This window comes from Colossoma macropomum, unplaced genomic scaffold (assembly GCF_904425465.1).
Source record: "Colossoma macropomum unplaced genomic scaffold, Colossoma_macropomum, whole genome shotgun sequence".
In the NCBI taxonomy this organism is placed as follows: Eukaryota; Metazoa; Chordata; class Actinopteri; order Characiformes; family Serrasalmidae; genus Colossoma; species Colossoma macropomum.
The window spans coordinates 12,726,563-12,746,724 of record NW_023494809.1 but is presented as its reverse complement, the minus strand read 5'-3'; the positions used below and the strand labels follow the sequence as shown (position 1 = coordinate 12,746,724).

The 20,162-nt window shown below is 37.9% G+C and overlaps 2 protein-coding genes across 6 annotated transcripts in view; one reads left to right on the top strand and one right to left on the bottom strand.

Moving 5' to 3' along the window:
• Positions 1-1,521: 1,521 nt before the first annotated feature.
• pigm (phosphatidylinositol glycan anchor biosynthesis, class M) lies at positions 1,522-9,820 on the top strand. Of its 4 annotated transcripts, XM_036558409.1 has the most exons (6): positions 1,766-1,876; positions 4,594-4,640; positions 5,556-6,082; positions 6,221-6,479; positions 7,063-7,164; positions 8,777-9,820. In XM_036558409.1, exons 2-6 carry the CDS (start codon positions 4,623-4,625, stop codon positions 8,942-8,944), a joined length of 1,074 nt encoding a protein of 357 aa, XP_036414302.1. In that variant the 5' UTR covers positions 1,766-1,876; positions 4,594-4,622; the 3' UTR covers positions 8,945-9,820. The 4 variants fall into 4 exon arrangements, with proteins under 4 accessions (XP_036414301.1, XP_036414304.1, XP_036414302.1 ...); XM_036558408.1 differs by lacking the exon at positions 4,594-4,640 and having other exon boundaries at positions 1,522-1,876; positions 8,777-9,788; XM_036558411.1 differs by lacking the exon at positions 4,594-4,640 and having other exon boundaries at positions 1,751-1,863; positions 8,777-9,819.
• A 3,645-nt stretch (positions 9,821-13,465) lies between these two features.
• LOC118798832 overlaps positions 13,466-20,162 on the bottom strand; it is a 62,585-nt gene continuing 55,888 nt past the window's right edge. For both annotated transcript variants that reach the window (XM_036558406.1, XM_036558407.1), the window contains exons 6-9: positions 17,635-17,767; positions 17,266-17,399; positions 16,176-16,384; positions 13,466-15,804 (exon numbers count right to left, since the gene is read on the bottom strand). In XM_036558406.1, the coding sequence (XP_036414299.1) occupies positions 14,760-15,804; positions 16,176-16,384; positions 17,266-17,399; positions 17,635-17,767 (1,521 nt within the window). In that variant the 3' untranslated portion in view covers positions 13,466-14,759. The remainder of the gene's footprint in view (positions 15,805-16,175; positions 16,385-17,265; positions 17,400-17,634; positions 17,768-20,162) is intronic.

Here is a 20,162-nt window from a genome sequence, read left to right as displayed (position 1 = left end):
TACATGAACACATGCCAGCTTCTTGCAATGTGTAATGTTCACTTATAGTATGAAGAACTTGGAATCAAATTATGATTGTTTGAGGAATGGTTTGTTTGACCGCATATGTCAGTATATCACATTCAGTAAGGGGTTTCTTGATTAGTTGGTCTCAGTCTTTAAACAACTGACTATGTGAGCTTCTGCTTTGCTGGAATGAAAACCTATCACATTGGCCCTTTCTGGATAAGACTGAGCAGCCCTGGTCTGTATGTTTTGTATGTGGTGCAGAAGTACCATGATGCTGTTACTATTAATAAACTGGGTAGTAAGAATGTGCAGATGCTTTAGATGTTAATTAGTATGTTTCAGGTGTAGATTCTGCCCTGGGAACAGAAGGAACCCGTGAGATGTACACATGCACAATGACCTAAGGAAAACCCCAGTGGTACTATAAAGAACATGGTAAGCAGGAGTGTTTGAAGAAGATATTTCTACTTTTTGCTTCTACTGATATACTTTAAATTCTGCTGAAATTCCTCCATATGGCAACTGAAGGAAAACATACTTTTAGATGAGTAGTGAAACACCTTTCTTAACTCACAAGCTGGTTACAAATTAGAGCTAACATCACTATACCAGCTACAAGTGGGATGCATATTTTTAATCTTTGAAGCTACAATTTTTCGAATTGAACAAAATGGAGGATGATGTCCTGTTCTGTTTCCTGACCATAGAGCTGTTGCTTCACTGTGATCAGTTGTGGAATCCTTGGGCATTACATGTAAGCATAAATCTAAATTAAATTCACATATGATTGTCTCTGAAAATGTGCTGTTAGAAGACACAATGAGGTGCAGGTTTTTGACAAACTTGACCAAATGGAAAAAAATGACACAAAACAACTGTTTTCTTGGAACCAAAGGTGTGTTTAATTCAAATACTGAGATTAAAAATGAACTAACATAAATATTGTCTTCACTGCTGACATTTTTGAAATATCACAGTTTGGCCGTAATAGTTGCATGAACACATGAGGGGCGCTCAATACAAAAAGTGCTATAATTCAGAAATAACAACTTTGAGGGAATTGCTTATGACAGAATAGAAGCTCTTTAAGAGGACACTATATATTATATAATGAAATCGCTCAATTTACCTTTAATCTAAACTTAATTCAGTTGAGTTTTTGTTAAGGCATAAAATAATGAGGTGTACTGGAAGTGACCTAAGTAAGTAAGTAAGTAATATAAAATACAAAACAAGAAAAAAAAAGCAAAGCCCACAGAACATACATCCATACAGACATTTTAAGCTCATATGATTTGTTGCAAGATGCCTTGTTACTTTTCTTTTGCATTTTTAATTCCAGGTGTCTAAGATTAACTGGAGTGACCGATTAAGCAATATTTCTTGTTCTCACGATTTTATTATTATTTCAAGAAATTCCTATCACAAAAAACGGCCCATCCCCGTTCCCCAACACACACGAACGGCGTTCTGTTCTGAGACTTTTATTTTGAAACGTAAGACTTCAGGAACTTCACAAACATGGCAACAGAAACAAGAGTTCATTCAAGTCTTGTGGCTTTAAGGCGTACAAAGCCCCGAATGCGTTAGATAATGCTATACGAACGTTTAGCATACGAAGGACGACAACGATATAAACTTATTTCGTTTGGTTATTCCATTCTGATCAGACGTCCAAAGCACTATGGCTCACATTGCTGATAATTCCTTAACCAAACTGTTTAATCTGCGGGTGCTGAGCAGCCTCGCGTTCGTTATACGTTTACTTCTGGTCGGCTATGGGGTTTATCAAGACAAAACCATGGTGGTCAAATACACTGACATTGACTATCACGTGTTCACAGATGCTTCAAGGTTTGTGACACAGGTGAGTTTCCTTGTAGAGCAGTGGTTACCAGTCCTGGTCTTGAAGTACCTCTTGTCCTGCACGTTTTAGTGTTTCCACTGCTCCCAATGCACCTGATCCAACTAACCTTCCCATTAACAAGCCCTTCATGACTTGAATGACATGAAGTGGGTATGATAAGAGCCGGAAAAACACTCAAATATGCAGGATAAGGTGTATTACACGAGCAGCGTTGGGGACCTATATTGTAGAGTAATGGATAGGCATGCTGTAAGTGCAGTCATCTATTCGTGAGGTTGTCCGATTGTTTGTTTTTCAAAGCAGATTGTCACAATGACGATATAGGCTAGACCTAAGAAGATCTCAGACATAATTTTTAGTCTGTAACATTTTCCAGTAATCCTGAAAAATGTACATATTTATGCGTAGTCACATGATGTTGTATTGCGTTATATAGTTATACATAGTAATATTGCACTCTGCTTATTCTAGTCATTATTCTTCTTGGTTTGAAGAATAGGGAATTCGGTATGTGCAAGGGTGGACAAAATAACAGAAACACCACATAGATAAGTCATTTTAGCTTGAATGCTAAAAAACAGCTACAAAAGTGTCACTTTGATATGTTTTCAAAGTAACATGAGGCAGCTAAACAGATCATTGGTTGCATGTCAAAGTTCTTAGACAGAGATAGACTGACAGTTAAAGGGGAATTCCATCAATTAAAAAAAATCTACATAATAAAATCATTAAGATGTAAACAAAGTCATTCAGAGAGGTTTGATATAAAATGCTCCGTTCTATAGTCAGAATTGTTCAGAGTGCTAGTGATGGGAACCAGACATCTGAGGAGTTAAATTGGGATAAAATAATAAAAACAGACATAATAAAAAAATAATAATGGAAATTGTAAAACAATAGTCAAGCAGCAACTAAACAGTAAAAGCTTATAATAAAGTACAACCCCATTTCCAAAAAAGTTGGGATGCTGTGCAAAATGTAAATAAAAACAAAATGCAATGATGTGCAAATCATTTTTTACCCTATATTTGATTGAAAATAGTACAAAGACAACATATCAAATGTTGAAACTGAGAGATTTTATTGTTTTTTGAAAAATATATGCCCATTTAGAATTTGATGCCAACAATACGTTCTAAAAAAGGTGGGACAGGGACAACAAAAGGCTGGTAAAGTTGTGTAATGCCAGAAAACACCTGGTGGTTGATTGGCAACAGGTCAGTAATATGATTGGGTATAAAAAGTGCATCAGAGTCAGAGTAAAGATGAGGAGGGGTTCACCAGTCTGTGAAAGACTGTACAAGCAATAGTGCAGCAATTCAAGAATAACGTTTCTCAACGTAAAATAGCAAAGAAGTTTTGCTTTTCATCGTCTATGATGCATAAAAACATTAAAAGATTTAGAGAATCTGGAGAAATTTTTGTATGCAAGTAAAACCAGTATTTGCTGCCTGTGATCTTTGGGCTCTAAGGCGGCACTGCATTAAAGACCACCCAGCTTGTTATCAATGCACAGTTCAAAAGCCAGAATTCATGATGGTATAGGGGTGCATAAGTGCGCATGGCATGGGTGATGTGCACATCTGTGAGGGCACCATTAATGCTGAACGATATATACATGTTTTGGCAACATATACTGCCATCCAGATGACGTCTTTTTCAGGGATGGCCTTGCTTAATCAGCAAGACAGTGCCACATTCTGCATGTATTACAACAGCATGGCTCTGTATTAAAGAGTCCGGGTGCTAAACTGGCCTGCCTGCAGTCCAGACCTGTCACCGCTGAAAACATTTGGCGCATTATGAAATGAAAAATACAACAAAGGAGACCCTGAACTGTCTCCTCAGTTCCCAAACGCTTACAGAGTGTTGTTAAAAGAAGAGGTGATGAAACACAGTGATAAACATGCCCCATCCCAACTTTTTGGGAACATGTTGTTGACATCAAATTCAAAATGGGCATATATTTTTCAAAAAACAATAAAATTTCTCAATTTCAACATTTGATTTGTTGTCTTTGTACTATTTTCAATGAAATATAGGGTTTTAATGATTTGCACATCATTGTGCTTATTTACATTTTACACAGTTTTTTGGAAATGGAGTTGTAGTGTACCACAAGTTTTCTTCATAAGACTCATTTATGACTGTAAATCATTGTAAGGCATTAAAAGAATACGGCAGTTTTTCCACTACCACACCAGTATAGTTGGCCGAGCAGTTCAGAATGGTGTCACTGGCATATAAATGTACTTTGCAATCAACAATGGAGGTGCGAATGTCATTAATATAGATATCATATACTGGTCTGAGGTGGTCTCAGAGGGACAACACGTTGCTGTCTCTCAGAGGGATCATTTCTAATCCAGTTATTAGCACTACGGTCAAACCCAATATTTTGCAGGCTTTTTAAAAAGTCAGGAATGTTCAACTGTATTAAAGGCTTTAGAGAGATGAATGAAAAATACTGCACAATGTTTCTTTTCATCAATGGCAGTGAAAAGATGAGTCTAGCAGCAGATATTGTGCTATGCTTTTCTCTAAAACTAGACTGGTTGACAGACAAAACTGAGTTTAGATGGAGGAATGTCTGAGGATCATTCACTAAAGATTCTAGGATTTTGGCTAATCATGATAATTTCAAGGTGTGTCTAAAGTTATTAAGATCTGAGGTGTCACCTCCTTTATGGAGTGGAATTACGTGTGCTGTTTTCCAGATTTCTGGGAATTCTGCTTGATAAAATAGATGTCCAACAGCTGCAAAGTGAGTATTAAATGCTTGCCAGAGCTCTTTCTGATCAGAATGTGATGATTATTAAGTAAGATACGGGTTGGAATAGGCACCCATTTGTTTTGAGTGAATTAACTCTCTTCTGGAACCTGAAGGAGTTTCAAGTGAAATTTGTAAATAACTGCAGGTAAAATTCTGCTTTAGCTTTTCTGATGTAGGAAGTACATTTAATCTTGAGCTGTCTGAATGTAAACCATTGGTCTCTCTGTCCCCGTTTCTTCTTTTGAGGGCCCATTCTTAATTTCTTGCATTGAGCAAGGAGGATTTTTCAGTGTAGAGCAAGAGATTAGATCTATTGTGAATTCTAACATGTTTATAAGAGGCATGCTTGTTTATCAGAATCACTAAGTTTCTCTACAATGAACCATTTCACATAAAGCCGAATGAATGTGTTTACGTCTCAATGATGGAATTCCCCTTTTGCAGGACAGTTGGTAAATGAAATCTGTGATTTTTAAAACAATACAAGTTTTAGCCTTTCTGAAAGCAAAGATTGTTATTTTTCCACCACTTCGTGTTATGGTATGGGTTAAAGGAATATTTAAGCTTTTTCTTTCGGGTCTCCATTTGCTGCATCTGTATAATACCGTTAATTCCTACAGAGAATAATTTGATTTGTTTCCCTGTATTTAGAAAACAGTTAATAAACTGTTCATTTGAAATTTGCTTATAATTGAAGCCTTTGGGCAGTTATTATAGTTGCATTTCAGGTCAACAGGTTTTTATGTTCTTTCCTATGTACAGGGAAATCTGTCTAAATAATCTACTCAGTTTGATCTATTATGGTGATCTACTGTATGTTACAGATGTGGCAGATAGATATTAGAATCTGGAGGATTCCTTTGAGAATTGAGATGATTTATGACGCTGTTCTTTATATTTCTTTAGAGCGAGTCTCCATACAACAGGTCCACCTACCGCTACACTCCACTCCTCGCGTGGATGCTGTTGCCCAATATCTATGCAACCCCACACTTTGGGAAGCTGCTGTTTGTCACTTGTGATGTACTCTCAGGGGTCTTGTTGTACCACATCTTGTGTCTTCGAGGTTTATCCAGTGATGCAGCCTGTCGTTTCTGTGCTCTCTGGCTGCTTAACCCTTTACCGATAGGTGTGTCCACACGTGGGAGCGCTGAGGCACTGTTGTCTCTTTTGGTCCTCTCCACACTCCTGTGTCTTGAACTAAAGAGACTTTTTATGGCAGCATTTTTCTATGGACTGTCTGTCCATATGAAAATCTACCCTGTAACATATGCCCTTCCCATCGCTCTCTACATATCAACTCATGGGAAGTTGGAGGCTCAGAAGAGAGATGTTTTCAGGATATTGCAAAGGCTTTTCAATAAGGAATTGGTCCTGTTCGCAGCTGTGGCAGGAGCTGTGTTTTTCGGGCTAACTTCAGCCTTTTATCTCTTGTAAGTAAAAATGGGGAAAAAAAACATATGTTGGGTGTTTGTTATTTTGCCAAAGGAAATCCAATTTTGCATTGAATGACTGTATGCATTTGTGGTCAGTTTTATTAATTCATTTGCTACTCTCTGGTAATTCTTCAGGTATGGCTGGGATTCCCTTCATGAAACCTACCTCTATCATTTAACAAGACGGGACATCCGTCATAATTTCTCTCCCTACTTCTACATGATTTACTTGACAGCGGAGAGTGAATGGAGCTTGGTATTGGGCCTGGTGTCCTTCCTACCCCAGCTTGTCCTCGTGCTCCTCACCTCTCTGGCCTTCTATGCGGACTTGCCATTCTGCTGCTTTCTCAACACAGCCATTTTTGTCAGCTTCAACAAAGTCTGCACCTCACAGGTAGTGTCATGGTCAACTTTGTTTATCATGTACCTTATAAACTGTCAACTCAGTATGCAGGGTGATTCAAAAAGATTCATCCGATTTCAAAGCGCAATATTTTTACAACATTGAGGCGCCTAGGAACCAATCACATACCAATTGAAAGAGGGGGCCATAGAGTTTCTGACTGTCTCCCTTCAGTCTGCGAGGAGATGGCGACCCCTGAGCAGAAAGCGTTTTGGCATGGAGTCATACACTCCATGCCCTAGAAGACTTCAAGCTAGCATCCAAAAAAGGCATATGCAACAAAATTCTAACCTAAATACAGTACTACACACTGACCTACATAAATGAAATAGACACTAATGTCTGTCTCTTTAATATTTCAGTATTTTTACTACCTTATTTAAGTTTTCTTATTTGAGTTTCACTTAGCAAACCTGGCTGTTATTGCTTGTTGTTATAATTTTCTTGATGCATACAAATGGAAAAAATGATGAATTCAGTAATAAATAGACAAGGCATAAATTGTATTTAGATGGTGTCTATATCTGTTTTGCTGTTATCTGAACTGAGTTTATGGAATGTCTTGTGTTCACAGTATTTTCTGTGGTACCTGTGTTTCCTGCCACTCATTCTGCCATGTTTGAGGCTCTCTATAAAGCAAGGGATTGGACTTCTACTGCTGTGGTTTGCTGGCCAGGTACAAAGTTTATTACTACTTTACATTAGGTTGATAGTGTCCTTTAGAATGATTGAAAACTTAGTGGGTAAATTTTACTATGGTTTATGGAATATATTTGATTTTTTTTTTGCCACAGGTTCATAGATGCTACAGTTATATCAGCATTTTTTTGGCATTTCATTGAAATGAAACAATAACAATTCCTGAAAACCTGTACAGAATTACAGTTTTTAGATTATTTACGTCAGACAACGGTGACAGACTCCAGTAGGACTTTCATTCTGGAGAAGTAATAGTGCCTCCTTATTCACCTTATGAGTGTTCCTCTTCACTAGAAGATGATTGATTTTTATGTATTTATATATGACCATATATAATCACTAGTAAAATAACATGAGGCATTTCACATTTTAAACAAAATGTGACTGGCCAATGTACATGTTCTAAATCTCAGCCGAAAATGGTGTTCCATAAAAACATTGTGATGTCCTTCAACTTTGTGAGCAAGTTAATGATTTTATGAACTTAGCATTCCTTATAACAAAATCTTTATACAACCAAATGTTTTGCCAATAAAGGAGGCCAGAATGTTGTTTTATTTACTGGAATTAAATGTAATATTCGATAGAATAACACGGCAACAGTGTGGTTGTAATTTGAGAAGACTTCACGCGTACAAAAAACTGAATGCTTTTATAAATAAAAAATTATTATCAATAACTAATGTATTATACTCATAAATAACTAATTGTTATTAATAAATAATGATTACCATGAATGTTAGGTAGCTAACTCTAGCTATAGGAGCTAGCTTGCCATTGGGCAACAAAATCAAGTTCTGTATGGCAACAGCTAACGTTAATATTAACGCCAGCTAATGTTATTTGTCTGTTAATGCATAGCTGGAAACTGTAATGATATTACTGAAGGTAGAGCTGACAGAATGGATTATCCTCTCATCAAACGAGTGCATCACCTTTATTCTTCCTCTGCTTCATAGTTTTGAATATTTCAAGTCATTGTCTCTGTGTCTTCACTATAATAGCGTTCACCCCAGTAATGGTTCATATCCTCTCATCACTTGTTACTGAGCAGCAAGAGTAGGTCTACTTTGTTTACGCTATATAGCTAACTAGTTGACGCAGGACAAAAACTGGATTTCAAAAACTGCATATGTACTATACACTGTAAAAGGCAGAACAGGGCAGTTGTTGATTTTCTTACATTTGCTTTAGTAGACTTTGCTTATATTTGCTTATAAAGCAAAATATCGCTTTTGATCATCTGAAATATTTTACTTTGTTTTGCATTTCTGGGGGTTGACAAAACATTGGTTACTGTGTGGGCAAAGCTTTTTTTTTTAATAAATAGGCATTTTTGCTGTTTAACTATAAAATCATTATTTTATCATTGATGAGCTTAAATTATGAATAGGTTCATTGCATTCATTAAACAACATGGTTCTTGTTACTCATATACACTATTGAAACTTTTTTGTGAACTTTTAAAAAATTGTTAAAATCTCCCTTTACAATGGACATCAAAGTGTCCGTTGAATGTTTTTGTGTATTTATTCTGACATGGGGTGAAATTTGCATTGATTTTATTTTTGGTTTATTTGCCTTAATAGGGTTTGTGGCTGATGCCAGCCTACTACTTGGAGTTTGAAGGACACAATACATTTGTGTACATTTGGTTGGCTGGTCTGCTGTTTCTCTTCAACAACTCGTTTATAATGGTCCAGATCATCTCCCACTACATACCAGAGACAGTCCAGCGAAGAAAAAAAAATGAATAAAAGACCACTGTGAATAAATCGTTGTGTAATGAGGCTGTCTTTGTCTGTCTGCCTCAGATTGTGAAGCACTATTATAAGAATCCCCTTTCTTTTACTTCTGATACCTACATGCAGTGGATATGTACAGTACTACGCAAAAGTCGAAGACCACCTTTTTTAGTAATGTCTTCTTCACAGCTACACATTTCAGACCCTTAGGTTAAGTTGTCCTTAGCGTTGAGTGGTCCACCAGGTCTAGAAAGTATTTTCCCATTTGAACTGCATATTGGAAACTCCTGTTTTTTATGACTAATAAGTTTTTAATACTTATTTTTCCTTTGACTATTCCTTATGAAAGTGGATTACCATGTTTCTAATCTCCTCTCCTTACTGTCGGTGCACTTCCCAAAACTCTTGACGTAATTCTCAAAATGGTGCCTCAAAACTCACAGGATTTATCACATTTCTATTTATTTCATTTCTCTTTGAATGCAAAAGAATAAATGCACTTCTTCTTAAACACACTTTTGGTTTACATATGCGCCTTTATAAAAATAAATGCCCAATAAAAAGCCCAACAAACAATGCAGCATAAAATCATGCAGAACAATGAGGTGCCAGAGCTTTTGCAGGTAACACGTACACCTCCAAAGTTCAGTGTTAGGCATCATTTGCATTTTCTGCTTGTCATGATCCAAGCAATCCCATTCTATAACACATTCAATTACATTAAAGGAGAGTGATACAGATGGAGCTTGGTTATACAAATTCAACACCGTCATAAAACAAACTCTGCGAAATAACCTTGTGCTTCCAACTCAGCGAACAACACTGATGACTTTTGCCAGCTAATATTAATACATTTCAATCCTACATTTGCATAGTGTAATGTTTTACGATATTCATATATACTATATTTGTATTGTTCAAAAATGGCTCGGTGTACTGCTCTGTGATCTTACAATACATTGTGTACATAGTGTATTTTGTAATTATTTTTTTTTAACTTTAGTGGTCTCTCAGTATTTTCAAATAAATTAGTTGCTTCTCTACTCACTACCATTAGGTGGCATAGAAGTTTAGGTCAAAAGACACTGCCAATGCAGGATGTTCCCTGAAGCGCAGTTCCTTTAACATGGCAGCAGATGGCGATCAGTAGCAGTTAATGAGGCTGATGTTGTAGGGACCTATCCTCAGACGCCCTGTGTCAAATTGAGGGCAAGCATCCTTCAATATGAAGGAAAACAAACAGTAATAGAGACTGCTTCTTTTCAGCTTGGATTATAAAGATTAGAGTATGATTATTCCTCCAGTAGATAGTAGATGCCAATGTTGGGGAACATGCTTGACCGTGTGTTTGTGTGTGTTTGGAGTGTAAATCTCTGATCTCATAACAATTTGATTCTTTAGGAAACAATTTTTCATGAAATTGCACATTTCAACAGGTTTGGTTATTTATAATTCAGAATTACCTAAAAAAAATACATTTGAGTACTGAAATTCAGACAATAAGTAAAAAACTCTTTGTCTTTCTTTCTTTTTCTTTCTTTCTTTCTTTCCATCAGTTTTAAAAGGTGCTAACAGTGTACTTGAGTGTATGAAGGAGACAAAACACAAAAAGACACACGGTGCGCCTTGTATGGACTCACGCCCTTGTATAGGCTTTGAGCTGCAAATTGTCAGAGCTAGCCTGTCTCTATGAAAAACATGCATACAACTGTTCAAATAAGTTGTCAAGTCTTCCTCAGGCCTTGTTGAAAGCCTACATTAAATCAAGCGTAGTTTATTGCTCAGAGGTGGGTAAAGCCTAAAACCACAGTCAAGGAAAAGTATTGGAACTTAATATTACATAATGAAATAATGAAGTGAAATACTGCTGCAAAAACAACTAGAGTAGGAGTAAATAGGTTTAAAAAAAAACTATCAAGTGAGAAAAAAGGACTTAAGTACTGAGATTCCAATAGAACAGGCATGCCAAACTGGGGACCTTTTACGGCAAAGCGCTGTGGAGATCACCATTTACCCTCATCTAACGTTCTTTATTCAGTTCAAGGCCTTGAAGGTCTTGCTAATTAGCTGATGAGCTGAATCAGGTGTGTTTAATGAGGCAGTGTGCTGAAGTCTGCAGGGTTTTGGCACATGAGGACTAGAGCCTGACACGTGCAATAGAACTAGTACATCTAAAAAGACACTGCCAATAAGGAATATCCTGTATTGGCAGTGTCTTTTGACATAAACTTACCACCTTATGGTAGTAAAGTGACTAATACTGAGACACCACTAAAGTTACAAAATTAATTACAAAATACACTTTACAATGTATTGTAGGATTTTCCAGTTCTTAGTACATCCAGCATCCATTAGTGTAAGAACTGAAATTTGTTAAGCACTTCTCTTTAAGTAAATATAACAGTTTACTCTCTACATTTGGCGTTGTTAGGTGTTTTCGCTGATAAAAATAGAGAAAAAGTGGGCCTCGACTCTGTCCCTCACATAAGAAAAACGCATAAAATGGTTATGAATACACAGCCTGATAACTGAGACATTGTTTTAAGATTTTTACATAAGATTTTGGTTTAAAATATTTTTTAAAAGTCCATCCGTGCGGAGGTGTGCAGGAAGTTGGATATAGTGCCCAAAGAAAGCATAATCTTTTAGATTTTTACCAGTATTTTAACATTTTCAGCAGTGCATATGAAAACTCAGACGACACATGTAGGTTCAGTGTTTTTTGGAAATCAAATAAAGCCCTTTTATTTACAATATAGACTTTGCAACCCCTGGTTTATATCACCACCAGCATAAAGAAATCCAAGTTGGTTAATTTCTCCATTTCTTTTCTATTAGTTTCAAATGGGTCAGTCTTTTACAAAAAGATGACTTATAGTCTCTAGCTGTACACTTAAAGGCATAACAACAAAAGTATGTTAGAAACTTAAGAAACTTTGTTAGTCCTACAAGGGAGCTACAAAGAAATAAATGTGTGACACATACGGACCACATGATCTCTAGTGTTTACCAGAGATGTGGCCATTAGAACATTTAACCATGGGGAGGCCAGTAGTACAGCTCCTTCAGTGTTTTTGAGTGGTATTTAAAGGTTCTGGGAGTTGATATGAAGGTCAGAATGTGCCTGAGGAAAGGATCATAGAGCCTCCCTTCCACTAAGCATGCTGGGCTTTTACCTGCTAGCCTGCTGTTGCTGTATAAGTGGCACAGCTCCCCTGGCTCAGAGAACCACACTCTCCTCTAAAACCTGGCCTATCACTTGTTTTCCAGTCACACACACCTGCTGAACTCCACTTAATCTCTTTAGTGTTTTGGATGCAGTAGTAAACTCTGCAGTTGCATGCAAATGGTCATGTAATCCATCAGACATGCACACACACAGGCTGCACCTTGTTTAAAGACGGGTGGAAAACAAGCAAGAGCTTCAGTGCTAGATGCTACATTTCCTACAATATATGACATGAAGCTTTGATTGCATTATATTAATACAATCATTTTATATTTGTCATTATACAGGGTAACTGTAGGCCCTTGTGGCCAGAGCTCTGTGTGTGAATTTTAAAGAGACAATAATAGGTTTATGGCCTGTGTAAATCTTTGGCCTTACCTGGACTTGACGTGTGCTACTGAGGAAATCCACAGGGTTATAGATCTGTCTAAATCTGCAATTTATCTAGTTCATACTGGGGAACTGTGTGGACTTTTTGTGAACTTCCAGAGAAATTTGGGATGCAGAAGGTCTTCCAGTGTAAGTAATACACAATTCATGTGCCATCACTGTGTATTTATTTTCAGATGCTGGTTGATCAGTTGTTTCTATTAATTCAGCTTTAAGTGTTTGAAGTTCCCTCTCATTAGCACTTTTTATACACTTGCAGACATGCAGATGTGATGTTTGAATAATGACATTTCACTTGGCACTTCAATAAACATTGCAGGAAGTAACCTGAAGTTTAAGTGAGCAGAGTACACAAGTGCGGTGTCTGGGGATTTGGAATAGGCTTTAGTCAGTATTAGAAAATGCAAGATACACAACACTGTTAGAGTATAATATTAGAAGACTACAAGAGTAAAATTAGCAAAATGACGACTCATTTGTGTACAATAATTTTATTGCATCATTTCAATTTTGACAAATAGAAGATAGAAAAAGTGAGAACATGCAATTTAAGAGTCGCTGCTTTGCAGCTACAGTCTCCCAAAGACGTGACGTGTCACTTCAGGTAATATTTTTGTAAATAGATAAAGAGGGGTAACGCGCCTTTTTAAAAACTTCCTGGAACAGTGCAAGGCCCTAAATAGTTCTGGTAAGACAATAAATACAAATAGTTCTATATCAAATGAGTTATACAATATAAAAACTGAACAAACTAGAAAAGCAGAAAGGGAGACCAAATTTACAATTGTGCATATTGATTGGACACTGAATTAAGAAATTTACTAGTCTGAGTAGTGCAACTTTAAAAATGAATTATTTAATGATTGCAGCAAACACAATATGTAAAGTTGTATGTGTGTGGGTGGGTGGTTCGAGGGAGGGCGTGTCTAATCACTATGATAATCGTGTAGGGTTAGTTGGGACTATTAATGTGCTGATATACAGTATTATATATAAAAATAACATTAATGGCAGGGAATAGCATTAGCAATGACCCTTACTCTCGTTTTAGCCTTTGGGCAGCTTATATACATTGGGCTAAGGGCACTGGTCTCCAAAGTTTCCATCTGGAAATTAAATAGCAATTTACGTTTTTTAGTACCTTTAAAACTTATCAGAACTTTTTTTGCCTGAAATACTATTTAAAAGCGAGCATGCAACACACAAACGTATTACTCACCTTACCAGGTAACATTAGTGTAAAACTTGATATTTGCAAGACATTTTTCCACATCACAGTGTATAAAACTAGTACAAATACTAACACAGACATAATGTGAGAGCCAGAAAAATAGTAGGATATCATTCTATCAAAAGTGCATACAATAAAAATATGTGGGGGAAAATTTTTTTTATTAAAAGAAAGCTTGATGCTCACTCTTTTACTACAATATCACAAAATATCCCTGCCCCTGAGCCATGTTCTGAAATGTAAAGAATGTGTGCGTATAAATGGCTTAGTTCTGTATGCTTGTCTGTATTAGCCGGGCTACTGAAAATATTGCTTTTCATGCGAATATAGTATGTATGGGTCAATAAAAAATGGGTTCTTCATTACAAGTGTTTGCTAACAAGTCATAATTAAAAATGCTGTCGTGGTAAACCTTTGGTTTAAGCATCTTGTTAGTTGATGATAAAAGAGGTAGCTTTCACTTCAACAGACAAGCATCCAGTATGTGTTCCACTATTGCTGAGGTATTCGGATCTAGACCTCAATTCCTTAATTAAGTCATTTCTAGTAGTTAACTGACCTATGCATGCTCTGCCCACAGATGCTTAGCTGGGTCCCTTCAATCTGATGAGAAATTGTGGCACTCATTGTTAAAGTCACTACATAATGTTGAGTTTTCAAGGTAAAAAAAAGCTAATCACTTAGCTAATCAAATCTAGGCAACTAGGAAACGATGATGACAATGTTGCCACCATTGTCTCATTAGCTTGATTACACTTTTTTTTTTTATTACATCCAATCTATCCAAACCGTGTCCACTTTCACATGAATACAAAATAAACATGATTTGAAATTAGAATGTATGAACATTTGTTGGCAGAGTATGGAAAGTCAGTTAACCTAGTTGTCCACTTTAACACACCTGGTTCCTAGGTAAAGGGCAGGTGGTAAATCTGTATTACCCAGACCTTGAGGGATGTGATCTGAATAGTTATGCACTATTGCATATAGATATATGGATTAGTTTTGGGCTGCCCACCATTCATTATGCAATTTGGCATAATATTCCTCTGTACGCCCATCTGGTCATGTTCGCCGTCATGCCAGGGTGGAGAATCCATGGGCTCACGCTTAATGGAGTGAAGCAGACCCTGCCCTTTGAACTCATATCCAAGTTTGTAATCCTGCTGCATGTAGCCTTTGTGTTCTACAGGCCCACCGCCATAGCTGTCCATGCAGTTAGTGCTTTGGCTGCTGCAGAGTGGGTCTGGGTGTCCCAGCTTCTGGGGGCTGAGAGGTTCTAGATCTTTATTGAACCCACATTTTGGCAGCCGTGCATTTATACCGCAGACATTTTGATAGTGGCCGCTGTATACCTGGCCATTACTCCCTTTGCCCCTCTGGCAGGGTGAGTACTGTTCATAGTAGCTATCTTCTGCTTTCATTTGTAGGCTATCGTAAGAGTTTGGATAACCCTCTCTGATTGTCCATGGCCTGCCATAAACATCACATCCATTTTCAGAGTCAGAGTCCTGCTCAACCTTAACTGGAAACTCACCAATTACACGTTCATCATAGCCTTGACCTTGGCCTTCATAACAGCCATTTTCGCTCTTGATGCTCTCCACATAACAACCATCCACTTCTCCTGGTTGTAGAAGACTTCCATAGAGCTTTGGAACATAATGTTCTGCCCTGTTGTTGTGATAACCTGGGGACATTCTGTAGGGCTTCCCGTAGTGACTGTACTTGCCTAGTTTGCCGCTCGGCAACAAGTTTACTCCATGATTCGTGCGAACAGACCCACAAGAGGCTCTCAGGGGCCACATGGTGTCCATGTGACGGACTTTCTGGCCACCAACAGTGGACTTGCAATAGTTGAGAGGCTCCTCTTGGCTGTAGTAGTCCTCCATCTTGTACTTGAAGTTGTCTTTAGAAAGAGGTGCCCAGGGGGTATGGTGGCGTGTGGTAGGAGTGGGGCAATTAATCAAAAGCGTGTCTCCACCTTCATTCATTGCTGACTGTCGTCTTAAGTGCTCTTCTCTGTCATTGCAGGCAAACACACAAAAGGAGAATGAAAATAGTGTTACAGAAAAGAATATACAGCTTTCTTGGTCAGACAAAAAATAGATGTGTGTAGATTTACATTTTTTCAGGAATCATCAGAGCAAAAACAGTGACTGTCAAAGGGGCCAAAAATGTACAACAAAGGTTTAGCCATACACTTTGTACAGTGCTAACTGGTGTGGTGTAAGCTTCTATTAATTGTTATGCACATTGGCCTAATAACTGTGCAAAACCAAACATATCTTGATTGATTACTTTTGAGGTACATGGAAGATGGGTAAATTTGCTCTTGTTTTGAAGAGCAGTTTAAACTATGCAAAAACTCAACATAAGATGGCGATTCATACCTATGATCTAATGCTGTGATCATGTTCATGTCTGTGTTTTTGTGCTTGCTCCTCATCATCATACTCTTCATCTTCATCTCTGTGATGGAGGGCAAAAGCAGAGGCACGGCCACACAGAACAGAGCCAGCTGTGGTGGCAGAGGGGTGCCTGATGCCGTCTTCTTTTTTTGGCCGTGCAAGAACTTCAGACGCCCCTGGAACTGCATTGTCTTCAAAGGAAAGAAACAGATGAAGAATCAGCTTAATCAGCCATCGTCCTCTTAAACATATCCTATTTTTTGATGTGTCTAGAGCACTGAATGGAATATTTGACCTACTTAACCAACCTAAAATGACCTATTCTCCAAAGAATAAGAATACTATCAGCAAAACATATTCAACCAGTCCCACCCTGGTGGTTTTCAGCAAACATACTCCAATCATATTAGCTGATTCATACTTTCCTCTTTGTGAGCCAAGAGCAATTCTAATCACAGCAAATCACACTAAGTGGTGGAAGAGCACCTTTACTGGTTAAATGATCCCTGATGGTTCCAAACCGCACTCTGAGGCCTCTACATTGAATAAACTGCCTGTGGTTCTTCTTTCCCTCAGCCCTCAAACTGTATCCAAACCAGTTTCAACTGTACAGTGGTGGGTTCCCACAATCAGTCTATGTTAAATTCTCTAGTGTTTTTTTTTCTCAGTAGCTTGACTCTATTTATAGAAAAAAATATATCTTTGGAATGTGCAATGAAATTGAGTCATTCTCAATATGTAAGGTGTGAAAATGGGCTCGAGTCAACAGTGCTGCTTTTTAAATAAGCAAGTCAGTGTATGCAGCATTTAAACAGGTCTAGTAACTGTTCCACTTTCATCTAGGTCTTGGGTAAACAAACATATTAATGTAGAAATCTGGAGATATTGTGGAGTTTCACTATAGTTTCTAAGAACACTAACTGTAGTAGATTGTATATATTCTCTATAAAAATGTTTTTCTAATACTGTCCTTTTCAGTCTTAATTATATCGGTTGTTTCCACTTCTGTAAAAAATCTAATAATAACTAATCTAAGGTAACGTGTCTCTGGGTTGAGCAGGCCATCACTTGCCAGGAATCCTGAGGTGCTGTCCAGGAGGCAACGTACTCTCGAGATGAAGCAACGATTAAGGAAGGAGGAAAATTCTGGAGGAACGCCACCTGTCTCTTGAGAGTGGAATAAGCTGCTGACCACAAAATCCTCACCTATGAGCCAGACATTTGAGAGATAAAAGGCATTGTTGAAGGTCATCTGTTGTTGTGGGGCCAAGTAGGAAGAAAAAACAACTACTGTAAAGAGAAATACTAATATAGTATATGAAGCATGTTTAGTGCACAAACAATACTGACACAATGCTTCTACTTTGGGTAACTAGTTAGGGTTTATGTACCCCAAGTTAAAGTATTTATGATGTTTAATGATGTGTAAATCATAACCCACCAGTTCCTGAGGCCAGGTGCTGATTAGAGGCCATCTGCTGTGAAGGGTTCATGGCCCAGTGGAGCTGTCGCCTAAACTCCTGCCTGTCGTCTACATGGATGTATTCAAAGACATTCTGGTGCATCACATCAGTCTACAAAAAGAGAGAGTGACAGAGGGTGAGAGGGAGGCAAGGACATACAATAAGATGGAGAGGGAGACCACCATATTAGGTACCAAAGGTGTTTCCTGGCCTGGAATATTTTTCCCATGAACCTTATAATGTTAACATATTACACGTTTCACCCTGGCACATTTGCACATCATTCTCAACATCCATTCTTTCATTCAAGGGCACATTCACCCACTCCTCAAACTCTGGAGCCATGAAATTTTGGTTAAAAAAAAATTTACTATGGAAAAATTCAATTAGAAAACAAGCCCAGGTCAAGCCCGATTTGCGAGTGAAAAATCAGCCCCTCACATACTTTTCTGGTTGAGTAGATCTCCAAAATGTTAATAAAGACACTCATTTTATCAGATACGCTTACTATATAGGCTCACTTTGTAGGTATGCAGTCACTATGCATTGCCACTACCTATATGATGTCATTGCTGTGCTAAGCACCACCCGAAAAAAATCATGTCCTGTGGTGGTCTGGGTGGCTGGCAAATTGTGCATAGTAGTAGATTGTCTGCAGTCTGTAATTGTCCTAATGGTAGATGTACCTGATAAGTTGACCAATGACTGTAGGTTTCAGGTAGGTATACCTAATAAACGGGCAAAAGATTTGAGAGAGAGGCGGTGACTGTGTTAATGAGGGCTTTTTCTTTGGTGCCCCTGCCACTTAACCTCTCTTCCACTTCAGTGAATCAGAGAGAGGAAAGGGGAAGGCAATATGTTGCAATACCACAAATGACATCTGACCCATGATAACTCTCATGCTGACCGCTGGCTTTACACTGGCAAACTCTTTCTGAACGACTTTTGTAGTTTTTAAAGTTTTGGTTATTACTTTGGTCACAGAATGCCTATCTTATTTGATAGATAAGTACTCACTGGCTCCTTTATTAGGTACACCTACCTTGTATCTATGCTCACTGTCCATTTTTTGAGGACACAGTACATGCACTTTGTAGTTCAACAGCTGTATCTCTGCATAATTTATTAGTCTTTTCTTCAACCTGTTCACCAATGGTCAGCCCCCCCTCAGGGCATGTTAGCGTGTGTGTGCTCTTGACAGAGTGCTGGTGGAGTTTTTAAATAACTCAGTGTCACTGCTGGGCTGTGAACAGTCCACCAACCAAAAATATCCAGTCAACAGCCTTCTGTGACCAGACGCTGACCCCTGATGAAGGACAAGAAGATAACAAATGCAAACTATGTAGCAACGGATGTATTATAGCCTGTAACTTGACATGTAGAAGATGAACAAATGTGGAAGAATAATATCGACACAACACTCACTAACATGCAAATACCATGTCAGTGCCAAGAATGATCTACCACCCAAATAACACCTGCGCAGTGGTGGTCCTGTTGGGTCCCTGACCATTGATGAACAAGGTAAAGAAAGACTAATAAATTTATGTAAATTATGTATTATGTAAATAATAAACGTAGGTATGCCTAATAAAGTGGCCAGTGAACATATAATTACAGTGAAGTGCCATTCATCATCGCAGATAGAATATTACACACAAATCCATCATTTTAGTGAAAGTGATTTCAATATCCATGGCTTCTTCGGTGTCTCTGTCTGACTTTACTCTCTGTTTACTTTTTTAGTTTTCCCCACCCAACATAGTTGAGATTCCCGGAGATTTAATGCCATGTTCTGTTGTTGAGTCAGTGTTACAGGACCCTACAGCAGTAGTACTGACAGTACTGACAGCTGACCCTACAGCAGTAGTACTGACAGTGAAATATCAATGAAGAAACCAGAAAAACAGAAGAACGACAGATAGAGAAAAAAAAAGTTTATTCCTGTCTCCAGCAACAGCTTTTTTGTGGACAGAAATGAGACATTCTTAAAAAAAAATAATAACCACACTTTGATATGTCCTGATTTTAGATTTTAAGCTTTTAAACATTTGTCTCATGAAAGTAATTCCTCCACATTTACTGTTTTTGTGAACTTCTCTCCTCTAGGATGATTCTATTACCCCACAGTGATTGTTCTTCAAAGCATCACTGCTGGGTCACAGATGGGGCAAAAAGGCATTATGTTGTTGTGATGCTTTCTTGTGGCGACATTCTTTAAAACTAACTGCGGCACTGTTACGTCAAGCCTGTCCCCTGTAATTTCATTTTTATTGTAATGTGTCTATTGTTTTGGTTGTCTAAGACTTTGCAGAGACACACACACACACACACACACACACACACATGTAACTAGAGATGGACAAATGTTTAGTGAAATCCTGAAATCCTACCACTTCTGTGCAGCTATTCCCATTTGGAAAAAAATACATAGGCATGTATGTCTACTGGAATGTATCCTGCATTACAGACTCTCTGAAATAAAGTCTAAGCCTAGTATAGCCTA